Below are 18,040 nucleotides of genomic sequence, written 5' to 3' on the forward strand. Positions count from 1 at the left end.
GATCTGTACCTTCCTCATTTATACTAGGGGGCCTAAGATATTCTGCCTCTACTCAATGGATCCTTGCCTTGCTCCTAAGGGGAACTGGTGCCTTATATATACTGTATACATCACAGAGAATTAAATTTGAACATAAGCATAATATTTAATTACAGTTGCAATTTATAGCTGAACATTTATACAGTATAGGAATCAATTAAATATGAATTAAATTAATAACAAGGTTCAGAATGATTTTTGAAATATAGGTATTTTAAGAATCCTAATGTAGCAGTTGGAGAGATGGCTCAGCAGTTAAGAATATTTGCTGTTCTTCCAGAGTACTGGATTCAGTTATCAGCACCCATATGTCAGCTCACAACCATCTGTAACAACTGTTTGATCTGGCCTTCATGAGTGTGAGGCACACACATGTTGCACAGATATACATGCAGGCAAAGCACTCTTACACACAAAAACCAATCTCAATATAACACATCAATTATTTGTTTTATTACTATTGATATCATTCCACTGTATGCAGTACATAAACAGAAACATGAAGTAGTTTTTCTGGCATAATGAACGAGGTTAGAAACCCTGTTCTGGGTCCTGTAAATATTTTCTGCACAGTGCTGTTTCCACCTGAAACCTCTCTGCACACAGTTCAAGGAGGAAATTTGCTGGATTTCCCATCATAGGCAGAGAATAGAGGTATGATCCAAGCCATGTGCCTTGTCCTGTAGAGCTTGCTGTGTAAAGGGTTGTGTGTGGAGAGAGCAAGTAACCCATTGTTAATACACCTTGTGAAACTTTGGAGTGATAGGTATCAAGAGCTCTGATGAGGGACAAGGCCTGGGTGGAGTGGGGCTTGTAAAAGGATGCTGGCCTACCAGGTGCAGGGTGGAATTTAAAGAGGAGTCCTGGAGTAATACATTTTTTAAAAATTTGAGACAAGATCGCTCCGTAGCCCTATCAGCCGAGGAACTCATTATGTAGACCAGGCTGGCTTTGAACTCACAGAAACCTGCCTTGCCTCTGTCTCTCACGTCCTGGGATTAAAGGCATGGGCCACTAACCTGGCTAGAGTAAAACTCTAAACATGAAGTTTTAACTTGGAAAATTCCTAGCCCTCTGGTATTCACCCTTGTCCTGTTTCACAATCCATAAACACAGGTATCAGTTGCCCTGAGGTGGTAACACACCCCTTTAATATCACTACCCTGGAGGCAGAGGCAGGTGGATCTCTGTGGGTTAGAGGTCAGCCTGGTCTACATAGTCAGACCCTGACTTAAAAACATAAAAGCAAGACCCCTGAATTTGGTGCTGGTAGTTCATTTAGTTTTATTTGGTGTGTGAGGGTGAATTGTTTGCTTATTTGTGTGTGTGTGTGTGTGTGTGTGTGTGTGTGTGTGTGTGTGTGTGTGTGTGTTGAGATAGGATCTCACTGTGTAGTTTTGGTTGGCATGGAACTCATTATGTAGATCATGGTGAACTTGAACTCATAAAGATGGCCTGCCTCTGCCTCCAAAGTGCTGGAATTACAGATGTCTTTAATTTGAAAGGAAGGTCCCTGTGGGTTTGCTTCCATGGGACAGGACCACAGAGAAGGTAGGATATGGAGACTGTTTCTGTTTAGGAGTGGATGTATTCAGAGGGACGAGTCTTAGTGTATGAACATGAGTATGTTGCCTCTCAGGCATCACATGAAGATGTCACAGTCAGAAACAGGAACTGTCTGATTAATGGGACATATCTCTCCAGGGAGACCAGTTAAGGGAAAATGGCAGGTTGCAGGCTGTAGGTTCTGAGGAGGTAAGGTACAGGGAAGGCCTGGTGGATGGGGAAATTGCTGACCCTTGCCCACCTCTGGCGCTCCTTCCCCCATCCCCCGTCTGAAGATCCAGCATTAGCCTCGTGAGACCTCGTGGCCTTTGAGGAGGGCGCACCGCCCCCACGGAGCCAGGCGCCTTTGTAGCCTAAGGGGCTAGGGTGGGGGAGAGGCACAGGCACATGATGTCCAACCTCCCTCGCCAGCCCAGCACCTGACCGGGAAAAGCCTCGGATTCCTCAGAACGGAGACCGGTCCCTGAGCAAGACAAATGGCCTCCCCACGCCTGGGAATCTTCTGCTGCCCTACAAGGGACGCAGCCACACAGCTGGTGCTGAGCTTCCAACCGCGGGTGTTCCACGCGCTGTGCCTGGGCAGCGGGGCTCTCCGCCTGGTGCTTGGCCTCCTGCAGCTCCTGCCTGGGCGCAGATCTGTTGGTCACAGGGCGCCTGCGACATCTCCACCGGCCTCAGTCCACATTCTCCGCGCTGCCACCGCCTGCGACTTTCTTGGCTGCCTGGGTAAGCGCATACAGCCAGCTCCTTTTTGGGTTGGAATGTGCAGTTCACAGGGTGGAATGTTCAGGGTTCCACAAAGTGGGATCTGCCCTCGCTTGAGGATGGTACACAACTCACTGGATGGGACCTGCTCTGGCCCTGATGCGGGGCCCCAGCGGGGGAGTCCAGGTTTGGGAACAGCTCTGAGATATGTGATTACTAGCCCTTGTGTTTAGAGCAGGGCTGGATCTATTCACCAGGTGACTGGATAGTACTAGAGAATTCTGCAGAGTGGTTGGTAAAATTAAAGTCCGTGGAACTTTTAACAAAAGTATGTGTTTGTTAGTGGAGCTTATTAAGGAAATTTCAGACTATGCAGTTAAAATCCAGAAACAAACAAACAAAACTAAAATGGGTCCTTGGTTAATTCAAGGAGGACAATCAACACTGTCTGTGCCCATGTTCTTTCCTATGTGTTTGTTTGTTTGGTTTTGTTTTTAATCTGAAAGTCCTATCTTTTGAGCTGTTGTTGAAATCACCAGGGCCTCGTGCGTGCTGGGTAAAATCTTCAAGAAGCAGCTCTATCTCTGGCCCCTCATTATGGTTTTGAGCCTCAGGTATACAAAGTTCTATCTGGTGCGTGTTCTGTGACACCTTTATAAAATGACACAACATTTTAAAACGTTTTCAACACCCCAGAGAAGAAAATGGCACGTGAGTTCTACATGAATTTACACAAAGTTGTGTGGGAATACAGCACTGCCCAGGATTTACTCCTGATCTGAGACCCTCTTAAGTCCTGCTAGGGCAGAGTAAAAGGTAGGAAATAGACACTGTGCTCCACAAAACAATCATGGTTAACTACTTGACACATAACAGAATGAGTTTTCCAATATCCTTTTTCAACTAGAGCATAATGCACATTCCTGCTTATGGTTTGACTAGACACTTAAGTGCCTGGGATAACTCTGACATTGACAATTATCTCAGTTTCTCAGCCTTCATTTTTCTCTTTATTGTTACACACCAATATGTCTGTTTTTCTCTTTCATCTTTCTTTCCTTCCTTCCTTTGTTCTCTTTTTTTATATCCCCCTCCAAAGCAACCAGCTTGTTTCAGATTTGAATTAAAATCAAATAGGTTTTTACTATCTAATTCTCATACAGGAATCGTTACCAGGTCCACGGTGTGGGTAGCCTACCCAGATTTCATTGAAAACATCTCCAATGTGAATGGAACAGACATTTGGCCTGCTGCTTTCTGTGTAGGGAGTGCGGTAAGTTATCTCCCTTTGTTCACCCTCCTCCTTCTGTTCCTGCTGCATGGTGGTCTTCAAAGTCAGCAGAGTAGACACTGGGAATTGTGATGAAAGCAATTCTCAGGTCATGCCCTGGACCTGAGGACCAGGAGTCAGAGTGAGGCCAAATCTGCCTGGGGTGCAGATGGACACACAAGTCTGAGAATGACCCCATCCAGTGCCTCAGCCTCTGCCTTACACACACACACACACACACACACACACACACACACACACACACACACACTTTCTATGATGTGTGCACAGCCCCAATCAAAGCCAGCTACAGGAGATTGGATGTGGTTTTCTAAACGAAATATATTTAAATATACATTAAATATTCCATATGAATTTTTGTATAAATAAAGCCTTCAGTAAATATACATATTTCACACAGAGAAACATGCTATGCTTCTTGCACTGCACTGCCCTTTATAGGAATGATGTGTAGAAAGCATGAACACTGTGTGGAGTCTCAGTTCCTCTACAGAATTCCCACCTTATTTCCATTTACACTCTCTATGTTTTCCTAACTGCATTCCAATAATGCCCCTGTCTCAACAGCATTACTAAAGCACATTGATTTTATGTTGCAACCCATACTCCACTCTTGTCATCCCCTTTTACTGAAGTGCTTTCTGAGTCTCTCAGGCTCACACTTTCCCCTTCTCAGAAACAGAACTTCTACCTGAAACCACAGGAGTCTTTCAACCATTGTAAATTTGGCATCATGGACCTCTAAGTGCCTTGTCTGTAAGCACACCCGAGACAGAGTTACCATATCAAATCTAACTATATAGACAGAGGACAAATGCATACACATATGCCTCTGGGTCATAGCCATAATGAGTTTCAGAAAATGTGTCCACATGGGATAGCTCACCGATGCTGCCAGGCAAACCCGTGTCTGTCCCTCATTTCAGGCGTGAGTTGGACACCTCATGCATGCTGCTAGAATCTTTGATGCTGAGCTCCTCTTGATTATAGATGTGGATCCAGCTGTTGTATGGTGCCTGCCTCTGGTGGCTCTTCTGCTATGCAGTTGATGTGTACTTGGTGATCAGGAGATCTGCAGGACTGAGGTATTTATTGACTGGGAACATGAACAGAGATGTCTTTCCTGATTTTGTGAGTAAAATTTGGACATGCTATTGGGCATTCAAAGGTTCTTTGCATTGAGGCTCAGCCTGTCAATTGGATTTACATCCAGAAATATTGATGCTTCCTCATTTTTATAGTAACATTTCTTTTGGAACCTGGTCTCACTATGCAATCCAGGCTTTCCTTGAACCTAGAATCCTCCTGCCTATGCTTCTTGGGGGTTCAGATTAAAAGGATTTGCCACTATTCTCAGCTGGCAGCTCATTTTTATAAGATACCAATGGCAAATTTAAAACATCAAAATTCTTACAACCTTGCAAATAAGTAACTTGGGAAATTAAATAGTTATGAGCTGTTGGTAAGTTCAAGTGAAGAACATATGTATTCAAGACCCTGAATTCAATTCCAGTGGCCAAACCAAAATAAACAAACTAAAGAAAGGGGGGGGGATCAGACATTTGGAAGATTTAGAAGTGAACACTATGTGAGAGCCCCTCACTTCATGTCATCCCACACCGATTTTATGCTCTGTTTATCATCTGGGCTCCCATCTTGTCCCCTGCTACTCTGGGGCTTTGGTATTAATTATGAGGTAAACATTCATTTTAGCAGGCAAGATGATGGTGATGTCAGCATCTAGAAGGTTCTAGGAAGAGTGTGGCTTCTGAGGATGTGCCATCATGTAGAAAGTTAATACATGGGATGTGAAGCCCCAGAAACTTTACAAGGGCAAGAACAAGGACAAGTTTCAAGCCTTAAGATATGTGCCTGTCTGCATGTATGTTACAGTTGTATAGCTTGGTCTTCTTGTGGGACTCCTACCAATGGGAGCAGGGGATATCTCTGACTCTGTTGCCTGCTTTTGGGACCCATTCCTCCTACCGGGTTGCCTCATTCAGCCTTAATAAGAGAGGAAGTGCCTAGTCTCACTGCAACTTGATGTGCCATGGCTGGCTGATATCCCTGGGAGGTCTGCCCTTTTCTGAATAGAAATGGAAGAGGAGGAGGGAAGAGGTGAAGGAAGGAACTGGAAGGAAAGGAGGGAGGGGAAACATTGTTCGGGGTGTAAAAACAAAACAAAACAAACAAACAAACAAACACAAAAAAATCATAAGACTTTGAAAAAATGATATGTGCCTGTGAGGAATGGACTGGGTTCCTCATCATAGAGAAGCCAGGTACACAGCAGAGGTAACAAAGATGCTCAGTTTCCGTGGGGACTAAATCTCACCCTGGTGCCTGGTACAAGTCCTACTTCTTGGAGCCTTGGGCAAAGTGTGGGTGTGGCCTCCACTGGCTGGAATGAACCAGAGCTGGGAATGTGACTTTCCCCTTTGAAGAGGCTGCTGGTTTCCAGGGTAGTGGGTGTAGCTGCTTCAGCAGATGGCCACTGAGAGACCGAGGCTAGTGGGGAGAGGTATCCTGCTGAATTCCAGGGCAGGGGCCCAACTTGGCAAACATGGCTGGCTAAACTTTACATGTCCTTTGAGATCAGCACTCACCCACTTTCTCTGGCAGACAGAGGAGTATTTCCCCCTTTAATTCCCATCCCAAGAAAGGTCATTAAGATAGATGTGAAGTTTAAATTTCAACTTTCACTGTAGCTCCCTCCTAGAGTGGAATATACAGGCTTCAAAATAAATTACATGGGGCCTTAAAAAGGGCCTTGATCTAAAAGTACTATTTATTGTAAGAAAACGACAGTGTAGTTCTCCATGGGGCACACTTGAGTAACCTCAAGCACGCCAGAGACTGAGTATCTGTAGTTGGAGGTCAACTCAGACTGAATAATGGGAACCTATTGCAAAAAGAAATGAAGTATGAGTGGCAGAATGTTTGTGGGGGAACCTACATATGCCTGTAGTTGGGAACCGTCTAGAATCCAGATAAAGGTATGTAGGGGATTAGTTATGGTCTGACTACCATGAGTTGCCACTGAGTTGAGGTGCAAGGCACATAACCTGGCTGTGTTTCAGAAGGCATCCTTTATTAATATAGTTACCTCCTGTATCCTGTGGCCCAGATATGGCTGTTATTGCATAGAAGGAGGAACTACTGTCCAGGCTTCAGTGACCTCCAGTCTTGGACTGGTTGGTCTTGCCTTCTGAACTGCTCACTCCCTACTCTGTAAATGCATCCAGTGTGGCCCAAAATGAGGGGAGGGTGTGGTGGAATGAGCAGATTTTGCTGTCATCAACAATACAGCTCCCCGCAGACAGCTGTTCTGGGGTAGCTGAGTCTCCACACAGCCTAGACTTCTGGCAATACTCACATTACTGACATGCTCCCCCACAGCTTCCTGCCCCTGTGAGGCCAGAGGAGGGATACTCCAGGAACTGGTTACAATGGGGGAGGCAAAGTATGCTGGAGTCATTTCCTTGTGCTCTCCCAGACAGCTAGCACAAAATGGTTTTTCTTTAGAAGCTTTGTGTGCCAGCCTCTGCTTCTTTTCCTGCTTAATGTTATGGTTTCCTGCTCTGATCCATGAGCATGCTTTCTGTTCATACAGCTGATCTTCAAAGTCAGAATCCCAATTGGACATGGGGTGCTATTTGCTAGGTATCCTGCTGAATCTTGAATGACAGCTAGTGTGTGTGACTGATGGAGCCCAACATGCTCACCCAATCACAAAAAAGCATCTCTGAATGCTATCCACTGCTCCATGGGATCAGCTGTGTGAATCTACAGAGTTACTGGCAGCATCTGGAAGGCCTTGTTCTCAAATCTGGGGGATTGGGTGACAAGGGTAGGGCTGGGTGCGTATGTGCAAGCATAAAGATAAAGGAGGGATATGGCAGGAATGTGAGCTATGCAGGGAATGGGGAGTGCAGAGGAGGGAGGAAGTAAAGAAACCCCTCAGGTTTGCCTGCAGAATTTGGGATGTCTAATCCCCACCAGGTCCTGGGATGCAGTTTCTCTGTTTGAGCCTTCAGATTGCACCCTTTGTCTGATTTCCATCCAAGATATCCACCCCCATTTTGTTTATTATTTATTTTTAATTATGTGTATATTTGTGTATCTGTATGTGGGCTTATGAATGTGACTGCAAGTACCTGAAGAAGTCAGAAGAGGGCATTACCTGGATCACTTAGAGCTAGAGTTACAGACATTTATGAAACTGCCTGACAAGGGTACTGGGAACTGAACTCAGGTCCTCTCCAAGAGTAGTATAGTGCTCTTAACTAAAGCATCTCTCTAGCTTCCCACCTGCCCCTGTTTAAAGTAGAGCCCTTTTTTTCTTTTCTAGATTTTAGTGTTTTAAACTTTGACACTTATCTTATTGCATTTTGAATTTTTTTTTTTACCTTTATTTCTTTTTATGTATGGGTGTTTTGCTTGCATGCCTGTCTGTGCATCATGTGCATGCAGAGGGTAGAATAAGGTATTGAATACCTTGGAATTTGAGTTACAGATGTTTGGAAGCCACCATGTAGATGCTGGGAATCGAGCCTGAGTACTCTAGGAGAGCAGCCAGTGCTTTTAATGCTGAGCCATCCCTCTAGTCCTACATTTATTTACTTATTTGTTTGTTTGTTTACATTTTTCAAGACAGGGTTTCTCTGTGTAGCCCTGGCTGTCATGGGACTCACTCTGTATACCAGGCTGTCCTCAAACTCAATCTGCCTGCCTCTGCCTCCCAGAGTGCTGGGGTTAAAGGTGTGCCACCACTGCTTGTATCTATCTATCTATCTATCTATCTATCTATCTATCTATCTATCTATCTATCTATCTATCTATCTACCTACCTACCTACCTACCTACCTACCTATTTTTGAGACAGGAGTTTGGCTATGCGTACTCTAACCCAAAGTTCCTGTATTTTTATGGATTCCTATGATTATATTGGGCCACCCTGGTAATCTAAGCTGATCTCACCTCAAAAGTCCTTACTCAGTCACATCTGTGGACTTTATCACATCTGTTGTATAAAGCTTTGTACTTCTAGGTTCTGGACATCAGGACATGGACATCATTGGGACCTTGTTCTGGCTACCACACTCTTCAGCTACTTAACTTATAAACTTAGTCTTCTGCTTTGGATGATCACAGTTCTGAACTTGATTTCTCAGCCTCTGTACCTGTTTCCTTAGTTAGTGTTTAGGGGGAGAAATTTCTTGTATGATTCTTATGAGGACTTTTATATGCTATCTACTTGAACTTGTAGCCTCATATTCAGAAAAAGGACTTGCTTTGTTCTTAGCATTTTCTGTGTCTACAACTTTTGTTCCATAAACTTTGACCACTGAAAGTTGAGATTCATCGTACTGGTACAGTTCTACATAACTTACAGCTACCCATAACTCTAGTTCTAGGGGCCTTGCAGGGCACTAGGCATGCAAGTGGTGCATATACATACATGCAGGTGTAGCTAGAGTTTTCCTGCCTTGTCCACAGTTAGGACAAATCTCTGTCACCTGCCAGTCCCACAGCCACTCAGACCCAACCAAGTAAACACAGAGACTTATATTGCTTACAAACTGTATGGCCGTGGCAGGCTTCTTGCTAACTGTTCTTATAGCTTAAATTAATCCATTTCTATAAATCTATATCTTGCCACGTGGCTTGTGTCTTACCGGTGTCTTCACATGGTGCTTGTCATGGTGGCGACTGGCAGTTTTTCTGCCTCAGCCTTCTGCTTCCCAGAACTCTCCTCTCTCCTTGTCCCACCTACTTCCTGCCTGGCCACTGGCCAACCAATGTTTTATTTATTGACCAATCAGAGCAATTTGACATACAGACCATCCCACAGCATGCAGGCACTCACACATACACACGAAATAAAATGAATAAAAATGAATAAATCTTTAGAAAAAAGAAATATACCTTATATGCCATATGATGGCTTAGATAGCATGGTGGCTCAGTGGGTAAGAGCACTTGCCATCAGCCTTAATGACCTGGGTTTGGTTCCTGGAAAAGAGAGAACCAGATCCCACGAGCTGTCCTCTTACCTCCATGAACATGTTATGGTGTGCAGCATGTGTGTGGGTGTGGAGGGTCAAGAGAAACAGGCATGAAAATTGTGCCCCAAAAGGTTGTCTGCTGTAGTTTGGATCTTATTTGTCCCTCAAAGGCTCACGTGTCAAAAGCTTAGTTGTAGCAGGGTGCAATTGGGAAGTGGTAGAACCTCTAAGGGGTGGCTTAGTGAGAAGTCTTCAAGTCATCTGAGGTCTGCCCTGCAAGGGGGTCATGGACCCCTGGCCCTTCCTTCTTTCTCTCTTGCTTCCTGTCCATTTAATGAGTGATTTCACCGTGCCATATACTATCACCATAATGTATTACCACAGGGTCAAAGCAACTGGGCCAACTAATTACACACCAAAATCAATCACTTTTCAGAAGGCTCCATTTCTTTTTTAAGGCCTCATATCTTTAACACTGTTACTTTCACATTAGAATTTCCTGGCAACATTCAAAGCATAACAGATAAGAGCTTGACAGTACTGCCTGAGGACATCTACATACGGGATTGTTTCTCTTATGGTTTTTATTAAGAATGAGTCTCAGAAGTAGCAGTCATCACCCTCCCGTTAGGATGGCTGTCATCAGAACTGGAATTTCATAATGGTGTGTATCTGTAGTTGCAGCTACTTTGTAGGCTAAAGCAGGACAATTACTTGAGCTCAGGAGTTCAAGGCCACTCTGGACAACAAAGTGAACTCCCACTTTTTTGTTTGTTTGTTTTTTAAACACACACACACACACACACACACACACACACACACACACACACACACCACTTCAAAACCAAAAAAAAAAAGTAGTGTTCACTGTTATCAAAGACAAAGAGAATTTGGTTCCTTCAAAAATGAAATGTGAAGGGGCCGAGTGCAGCTTAGTCATAGAGCAACTGACTGCCATCTATGAAGATGTATGTATGCAGGCTTAACACGAAAATACCATTTGGCCCAGCAATTATGCACATACACACGCATACACGCACACCAAAAATTAAAAACAGGAACTGAGATAGCTATATACATGTTCATAAGAGTACTATTCATAGTAGCCAAAAGATAGAAGCAGTCTAAATTTCCATTATGAAGGAGCATAGTAGGGTCTGACCATATAATGGTGTATTACTCAGCTATGAAAAACATGCTGAGTGAAAATTCCAAACACAAAGCCACTCAATGTGCTATCGTCTTTGTGAATGTCCAGAACAGACAATTCCACAGAACAAAGCATATTAGAAGCTTTCAGGGCCAGAAGGAATGATAGTGACTGCTAATGGGAATGAGCGCTTCTTTTGTGATGATCAAAATGTTCTGGAACTAGATTGTTGTAATGATTGAACAACACTGGGAATGTTGCAAAGTGTCTCTGAATTGTTCACTTTCAAATAACAAATTTTATGTGATGTGAATTTTATCTTAATTGAAAAAACAACAATCCAAACCCAACAACCCCCTCACCAACAGCACAGGAAGCTCTTTGAAGCACAGAAGCTAATATGGTCATTTCCACTGGGTAGGCCTGTGACCCTCTGAACTGTGGCCACCCCTCTTCTGTTTTCTCCTAGCACCATCCTGCTATACCACATCATGGCCTGGGGCCTGGCTGTGCTGCTCTGTGTGGAGGGGGCAGTCATGCTTTACTACCCTTCTGTGTCCAGGTAAGCCAGGTCACTCAGCAATATGGTGCCCAGATCCCTGGTCTGTTGTATGTCTCTAATAGGGAATGAAAGCTGTATAGATAAATCCAACTGGAAAAAATAAGGGACCTAGGCAAGGTAACTCAGTGGTAAAGGAATTTCCAACATGCTTGATGCCCTGAGATCCATCCCCTCTCTGCAAATGGAGATATTTATAAAACCTCAAGGCCTAAGGATGAACACTCTAAATTTAAGTAGAAAACAGACAGAGATAAACAGTGTCTCCGTGATTTTAGAAATGTGTAAAGCAGGGCTCAGCACAGCAGAACCCTCCTGACAAATCTTACCCTTTGCCTAATGTTTATGAATATAGTTTTATTGGAACACAACTATACTTGTTTATGTGCTGTCTGCAACTGCCTTTGCTTTACAAAGACAGAATTCAGAAGTTGCAACAGAGACCATGAAGTTGAAATATATGAACCATCTGTCTCTTTACAGGATAAGTTTGCTGACCCATAATGTAGAACTTTTTTTGACTACTTTCAGTTCCTTTGTTGGATATCTGTCTCCACTTTGGTATTGCATTGTTTATTAATTTACTTTTCTGTTGCTATGATAAAACACCATGACTAAAGTTTAAAGAAGGGAGATTTTATGTGGGATTGCACTTCCAAAGAGATTAAGAGTCTATCATGACAGGGAGGTGTGACAACAAGACTGCACATCACCTCCCAAACAACACTACTAACTGGGGGCCAACTGTTCAAATACCTGGGCCTGTTGGGGACATTTCTCATTTACACCACTACACCTTGCCAACTATGAGTGTTCTCAGGGAGTTCAGTGCAGGTCCACTGTATATTCTGCTTTCTGGAGAACTTACAAAGGGCAGACAACAGTGTTATAGCTATTGTAGTAGAATACACGTGGAAAGTGCTTTCTTTTTTCATGTGGTTCCCTCTGGGACCTGGAAATTTCCAGAAAACAATTTGAGCCCATGAGTTTCATTGATTCAGGGCTTGCAAGGAGCCTCTGGGTGCCCAAATGCCTTTGACAGATGGCTTGGATTTAAAATATTGATGCATGATTATCTCTTAGTTCTGTGCTACCCATTGTAACATGAATTTTAAAAGGTCTTATGATAAAAAAAAAACCAAAAACCCAGAGCCAGATATTGGGGTGAAAGCTGAAAGATCAGAGAAGCAGAACAGCCAGCCTCTAGCTTACCTCAATGAAATCCTCAGCCTCAAGATAGCAAGTTCCTGTTTCCTCATGCCTTATATACCTTTCTGTGTCCTGCTGTATTACTTCCTGAAATTAAAGGCATGTGTTACCACTGCCCGGTAAGAGTTATCAGCAGCCATTTTCTTCTCTTAAATCAATCATGTGTGTTTTAGCTGATAATTCTTACCTTTTTTTTTTTTTTTTTTGGTTTTTCGAGACAGGGTTTCTCTGTGTAGCTTTGCGCCTTTCCTGGAACTCGCTTTGGAGACCAGGCTGGCCTCGAACTCACAGAGATCCGCCTGGCTCTGCCTCCCGAGTGCTGGGATTAAAGGCGTGCGCCACCACCGCCCGGCAATTCTTACCTTTTTTTGGATTAAAAATATTTTATTTATATCAGTATTTTGCCTGCATGTATGTATGTGCACCATGTGTGTGCCTGGTGCCAGAGGAGGTCTGAAGAGGGCACAGGGTTCTCTGATGATTGTGATGTATGAGTGCTGGGAACTGAACCCAGGTCTTCTGCAAGAGCAGCAAGTGCTCTCAACCTCTGAGCCATTTCTCAGCTTCAGTTCCTATCTTTGTAACACGAGTGCATGGCCTTTCACTACATCTTAACGTAACCAATTATTTCTGTGATTAATTCGTAGAAATCATTATTAGTTGCCCCAAAAAGAATAACTTCTGTGACTTTTGTTATCCGTGATAATGAAAACCTATTTAATTTTAAAACTTTTTTGTTTTGAGGCAGGTTCTCTCTATTAGATAGCACTGGCTGTCCTGGAACTTGCTATATTGACTAGGCTGGGCTCGAACTCAGAGATTCAATTGCCTCTGACTCCTGAGTGCTGGGATTAAAGGCATGCACCACCACACCCAGTTTATTTTAAATCTTGAATTTCTACATTCTGAGATTCTGAGTTGCTCAGGGATATGGAGTGGATCATATTATGTTACTGGGCAAGGCCATGTAGCAAGTACTCAAAGCTCTGTACTTAAATAGGTGCCTTTGTCTCCCCTTCCACATGAATTGTGTGCCTTTTCCCTGAAGGGACCCAGTGCAGAGAGCCTACCACTCCAGAAGACTTTTTTCCATCCTATGTTTCCCTAGTAGGCCTTAAAAGGGTTCCCCTAGTGAAATGCTCTATCACTCTTCCCATATATGAGACAGGAACACGATCCATCTCCTTCACCATCCTGTAATGCATTACTTGTTTTCACACAAGAGAAATGAGTCATATTTCCTTTGGACACAGTCAGAAGCACATTGATGCATTTCCCTCTCCTCTATTCTCTTATCTCAGCTTCCAGGTAAGTGGGCCATCTCATCTGAAGCATTTTTTGAAGGAGAATGTTTTGATATTCCTCTTTTAAGGTGTGAGAGGGGCCTGGACCATGCTATCCCTCATTATGTCACCACGTACTTGCCACTACTGCTTGTCCTTGTGGCCAACCCTATCCTGTTTCACAAGACAGTGACTGCAGGTAAATCTTGGGGGAATTACTCTTGGTATATGGACACTAAGTGCATCTGCATGCATTGGACTCACATAAAAAAAAACAGCTATTCCCTCTGGAATTACATACCACAATTGACCTTCTTTATCATTTTTTAAAAACTTGAACAGAATAGTTGGACAAACTGACCATGTTTAATAAGTGAAAATGTGAAAGTCTATTTACCTGTTTGCTATACAGGGTTTTTGTTGATATTTGTTTAGCTAAAGACCATTAGTCTTCACTTCTGTGCTGGGCTTCACTTCTGTACTGGGCTCTTCCAGAGTCTGCCTTTAGTATGGAAGGCCTGAAGGTGATTTTGTAAAATTGTAGAGGCCACATAGAAGTAGATAGAGCAAGAGGCAGATAAGGGAAGGGATCAGGTATGGATTCAGAGTCTAGTCATTCCTATGCACTTGCATTTTTCAGATGTAGAGGAAACAGGAAGTGGGACACAGGAAATTTATCCATTGCAATAGTAAATCTAGAAGAGAGGGAGATAGTGAGTCAGCAGAGGGACATACCTCTTACCATCTCCTCAAGTGACCATGACTTGAAGCGAGTGCCCATCTGTCTCATGCTTCTGCGTATCTCTTGGGTAGAATGTGAATTAAGGCATTTGCACATTGGCCTTCGCAGAAAGGCCATTTAAGAATCAGCAGTTGTTTGTAGAAATTTCTAAAGAGAGTACTTAAAGTCTCTATCACTAGTAATAAACTATTGATGCTTTAGATGCATCTTTTCCTAGCTGCTTTTAGGTATAGTGCATTAAATACTATACTTTTTTTTTTTTTTGGTTTTTTTTTTCGAGACAGGGTTTCTCTGTATAGCTTTGCGCCTTTCCTGGAGCTCACTTGGTAGCCCAGGCTGGCCTCGAACTCACAGAGATCCGCCTGCCTCTGCCTCCCGAGTGCTGGGATTAAAGGCGTGCGCCACCAACGCCCGGCTTAAATACTATACTTTTTATGCTATAGTATCAACAGTTGGTTAAGCTGAAAAATTTATTTATTTACTATATTTATGTGTATATGTGTGTGCCTACCTGAGTTTATATGCATTACATATCTGTAGAGGCCAAAAGAGGGCGTCAGATTTCCTGGAACTGAAGTTACAGATGGTTGTGAACTGTCATGTGGTTGCTGGGAACCAAACTCCAGTCTTCTGCAAGAGCAGGAAGTGCTTTTAACCACTGAGGCATCTCTCTCCAGCTTTTGCTTGTAGAATTAAAATAATCTTTTAAAAGTATATTATAATTGATAGGAATTTTTTATCTTTGGATGAATTTTTTTCTTAACTGCATTTAAATATAGGATTTTTGTTTTAAAAATTACACACAAGTAGTGATTTTTTAAAGTATTATTTTGGCAAAGCAGTGGAAATGCCTTGGCCAAACTCTATAATGTTCCAGTGGTTATATCTGTTTAGAGGTACCAAGGGTCATTAATTCTTCTCTAAGCATATATTCTAACTTGTCTTTAAAAAGAATTGTGAAATTTTTAAATATACTAAAATAGTAAGTGTAGCCGGGCGGTGGTGGCGGCGCACGCCTTTAATCCCAGCACTCGGGAGGCAGAGCCAGGCGGATCTCTGTGAGTTCAAGGCCAGCCTGGGCTACCAAGTGAGTTCCAGGAAAGGCGCAAAGCTACACAGAGAAACCCTGTCTCGAAAAACCAAAAAAAAAAAAAATAGTAAGTGTATATTATTTTAGAAAGGACAAAACAAGCCTTTTAAAACACAGTACTTGAATGAATTCCTAATAAAATCAAGAGTTCAGTGACAAAAAATGATCAGTGTTAATTTATCAGTTGTGACAAAAGTCCTGCATTTGTGCATGATGTTAATACTGGGAGAAACTAGGAGAAGCTCTAGGTGTGTAGCAATTCTCTGGGCTCAGTAAGTTAAACGACAGAGTTCAGTGGTAGAGCACTTGCCTAGCATGCATGAGGCCCTAAGTTTCATTCCAGGTATCACACAAATAAAAAGTTATTTCAAAGTATAAGTTTCTATGTATGTGTGTGTATATATGTGTACATGCACATGTGTATACCTTGGTATCTGTGAGGACTTCAGGTGCAACACTGTAATGACTCTTAGTAATGGGCTTTGCCTCATGCCCTTCTGGCTATGTGTAAGAGTTCATATCTGCTTCGATTTTCTTCTCTATTATGGAGTTAATGTAAGTCATGAATGTTGTCTGACATTCCTCTATACCCCCATAGTGGCCTCTTTACTGAAAGGAAGAAAAGGTGTTTACACAGAGAACGAGAGACTGATGGGAGCCGTGATCAAGACCCGGTTTTTCAAAATAATGCTGGTGTTAATTGCATGGTAACCTTTCTTCTAGTTTTTTTATTGTTGGTTGTGTTAGTGGGAAGGATATGCCAACTTGTCATTTTACTTTTCCAAATGTGACTTGAGTGTTCCAATGGAAAGAATCTGGAAGGGAAATCTTTGAGACAATGTAAGGTATTCCCTAAAGGAATGAACAAAACAGGTCAGCAAATCCAGAACTCATATATTTTTATAAAACCTTTATGACAATTATGTACCAAACCCTGAAAATAAGAAGCTAAGTGTTCAAGTTTTTGTTTTGTTTTTTAAAGACAGATTCAGCCAGTTTTTCTTTTCTTTTCTCTCTTCCTCCTCTTCTATTTTATCATTGTTTGAGACAATGTCTCACTATATACCCCTAGCTGACCCAGAACATGTTATGTAGGCCCCAGTGGCCTTGAATTTTCAGTGATTCCCATGCCTCTGTCTTCCAGGTGCTGGGATTGCAGGCATGTACTGTCATGCCCAGCTATATGTTCAGTTTAAAAAAATTTTTTTTTTCGAGACAGGGTTTCTCTGTGTAGCTTTGTGCCTTTCCTGGATCTTGCTCTGTAGACCAGGCTGGCCTTGAACTCACAGAGATCTGCCTGCCTCTGCCTCCTGAGTGCTGGGATTAAAGGTGTGCACCACCACTGCCTGGCTCAGTTTTCAAATATTTAATCCATATGCACCTGATATTTCGTCTCATTACTGGGCTAACCAAAATAAAGGGACAGTCATGCTTTTTATTTTATGTATATAAGTATTTTGCTTGTGTGGAAGTGTATGTACCATGTGTGTGTTTGGTGCCCATGGAGACCAGGAGAGGATGTTCAGATTCCCTTGGAGTTACCACTTTGTTTTCATTTTTAAAGACAGAGGGTCTTATGAAGTTGCTCTGGTTAGCCTGGAACTATCAGAGATATGCCTGCCTCTGAAGTGCTGGCATTAAAGACATGTGCCACTGTGCCCAGCAGGTACAGACATTTGTGATCTATCTTGTGGGTGCTGTGAACTGAACCTAGATCCTCTGCAAGAACAGCAAGTGCTTTTGAATGATGAGTCATCTTCCCATGCCCTGGCTGTGTTTTATGAGTGTGCCCATCTGTCTTACTCTTGTCCCCACAAGTCCTGTGTCTTTAGGGAAAGGTCAAGGCCCATCTTCAGTGTAAAGGCTCAGCTCACTCACTGGTGGGTAGAGAAGAATCTGAGCAACTATCCCCTTTTGTGCCCACCATTGCACAAATATTTGTGGTTGATACTTTGAAAGCATGTAGCAAATCGTATGTAAAAAGATTCTATCCAAGATGAAGACATCATGGGAGTGGGAAGAGGCAGAGTGCCAGGGAAGCTCTCAGGAATCCACAGGGATGACTCCACCTTGGACTGCTGGCAGTGATCGAGGGGGTGCCTGGACTGGTGTACTCTGTTAACTAGTCTAGTGAATACCCTAACTGTCATCATAGAGCCTTTATCCAGTGACTGATGGAGGCAGATGCAGGGATCTGCAGCTGGGTGCCAGGCTAAGCTCCATGAATCCAGTCGATGGGAGAGAGGAGGGATTCTGAGGGCAGGGGACTTCCAGATCATGATGGGAAGACATGCAGAAATGACTGGCCACACTGGTGGAGACACATGAACTGTGGAGCCCCCATGGGACTGGACTAGGCCCGTTGGTTACAGGAGACAGTTGTTTAGCCCGAACTGTT

General features: G+C 43.1%; 1 protein-coding gene across 1 annotated transcript in view; it reads left to right on the forward strand.

Annotated features, from left to right (window-relative positions):
• Window positions 1-18,040, forward strand: part of Gpr143 (G protein-coupled receptor 143) — a 36,275-nt gene that overhangs the window by 7,608 nt on the left and 10,627 nt on the right. The window contains exons 2-7 of the mRNA XM_006997790.3: window positions 2,017-2,331; window positions 3,474-3,583; window positions 4,592-4,686; window positions 11,229-11,321; window positions 13,900-14,009; window positions 16,241-16,349. Of these exons, the coding sequence (XP_006997852.1) occupies window positions 2,082-2,331; window positions 3,474-3,583; window positions 4,592-4,686; window positions 11,229-11,321; window positions 13,900-14,009; window positions 16,241-16,349 (767 nt within the window). The 5' untranslated portion in view covers window positions 2,017-2,081. The remainder of the gene's footprint in view (window positions 1-2,016; window positions 2,332-3,473; window positions 3,584-4,591; window positions 4,687-11,228; window positions 11,322-13,899; window positions 14,010-16,240; window positions 16,350-18,040) is intronic.

Source organism: Peromyscus maniculatus, chromosome X, assembly GCF_049852395.1.
Source record: "Peromyscus maniculatus bairdii isolate BWxNUB_F1_BW_parent chromosome X, HU_Pman_BW_mat_3.1, whole genome shotgun sequence".
NCBI classification, from domain to species: domain Eukaryota; kingdom Metazoa; phylum Chordata; class Mammalia; order Rodentia; family Cricetidae; genus Peromyscus; species Peromyscus maniculatus.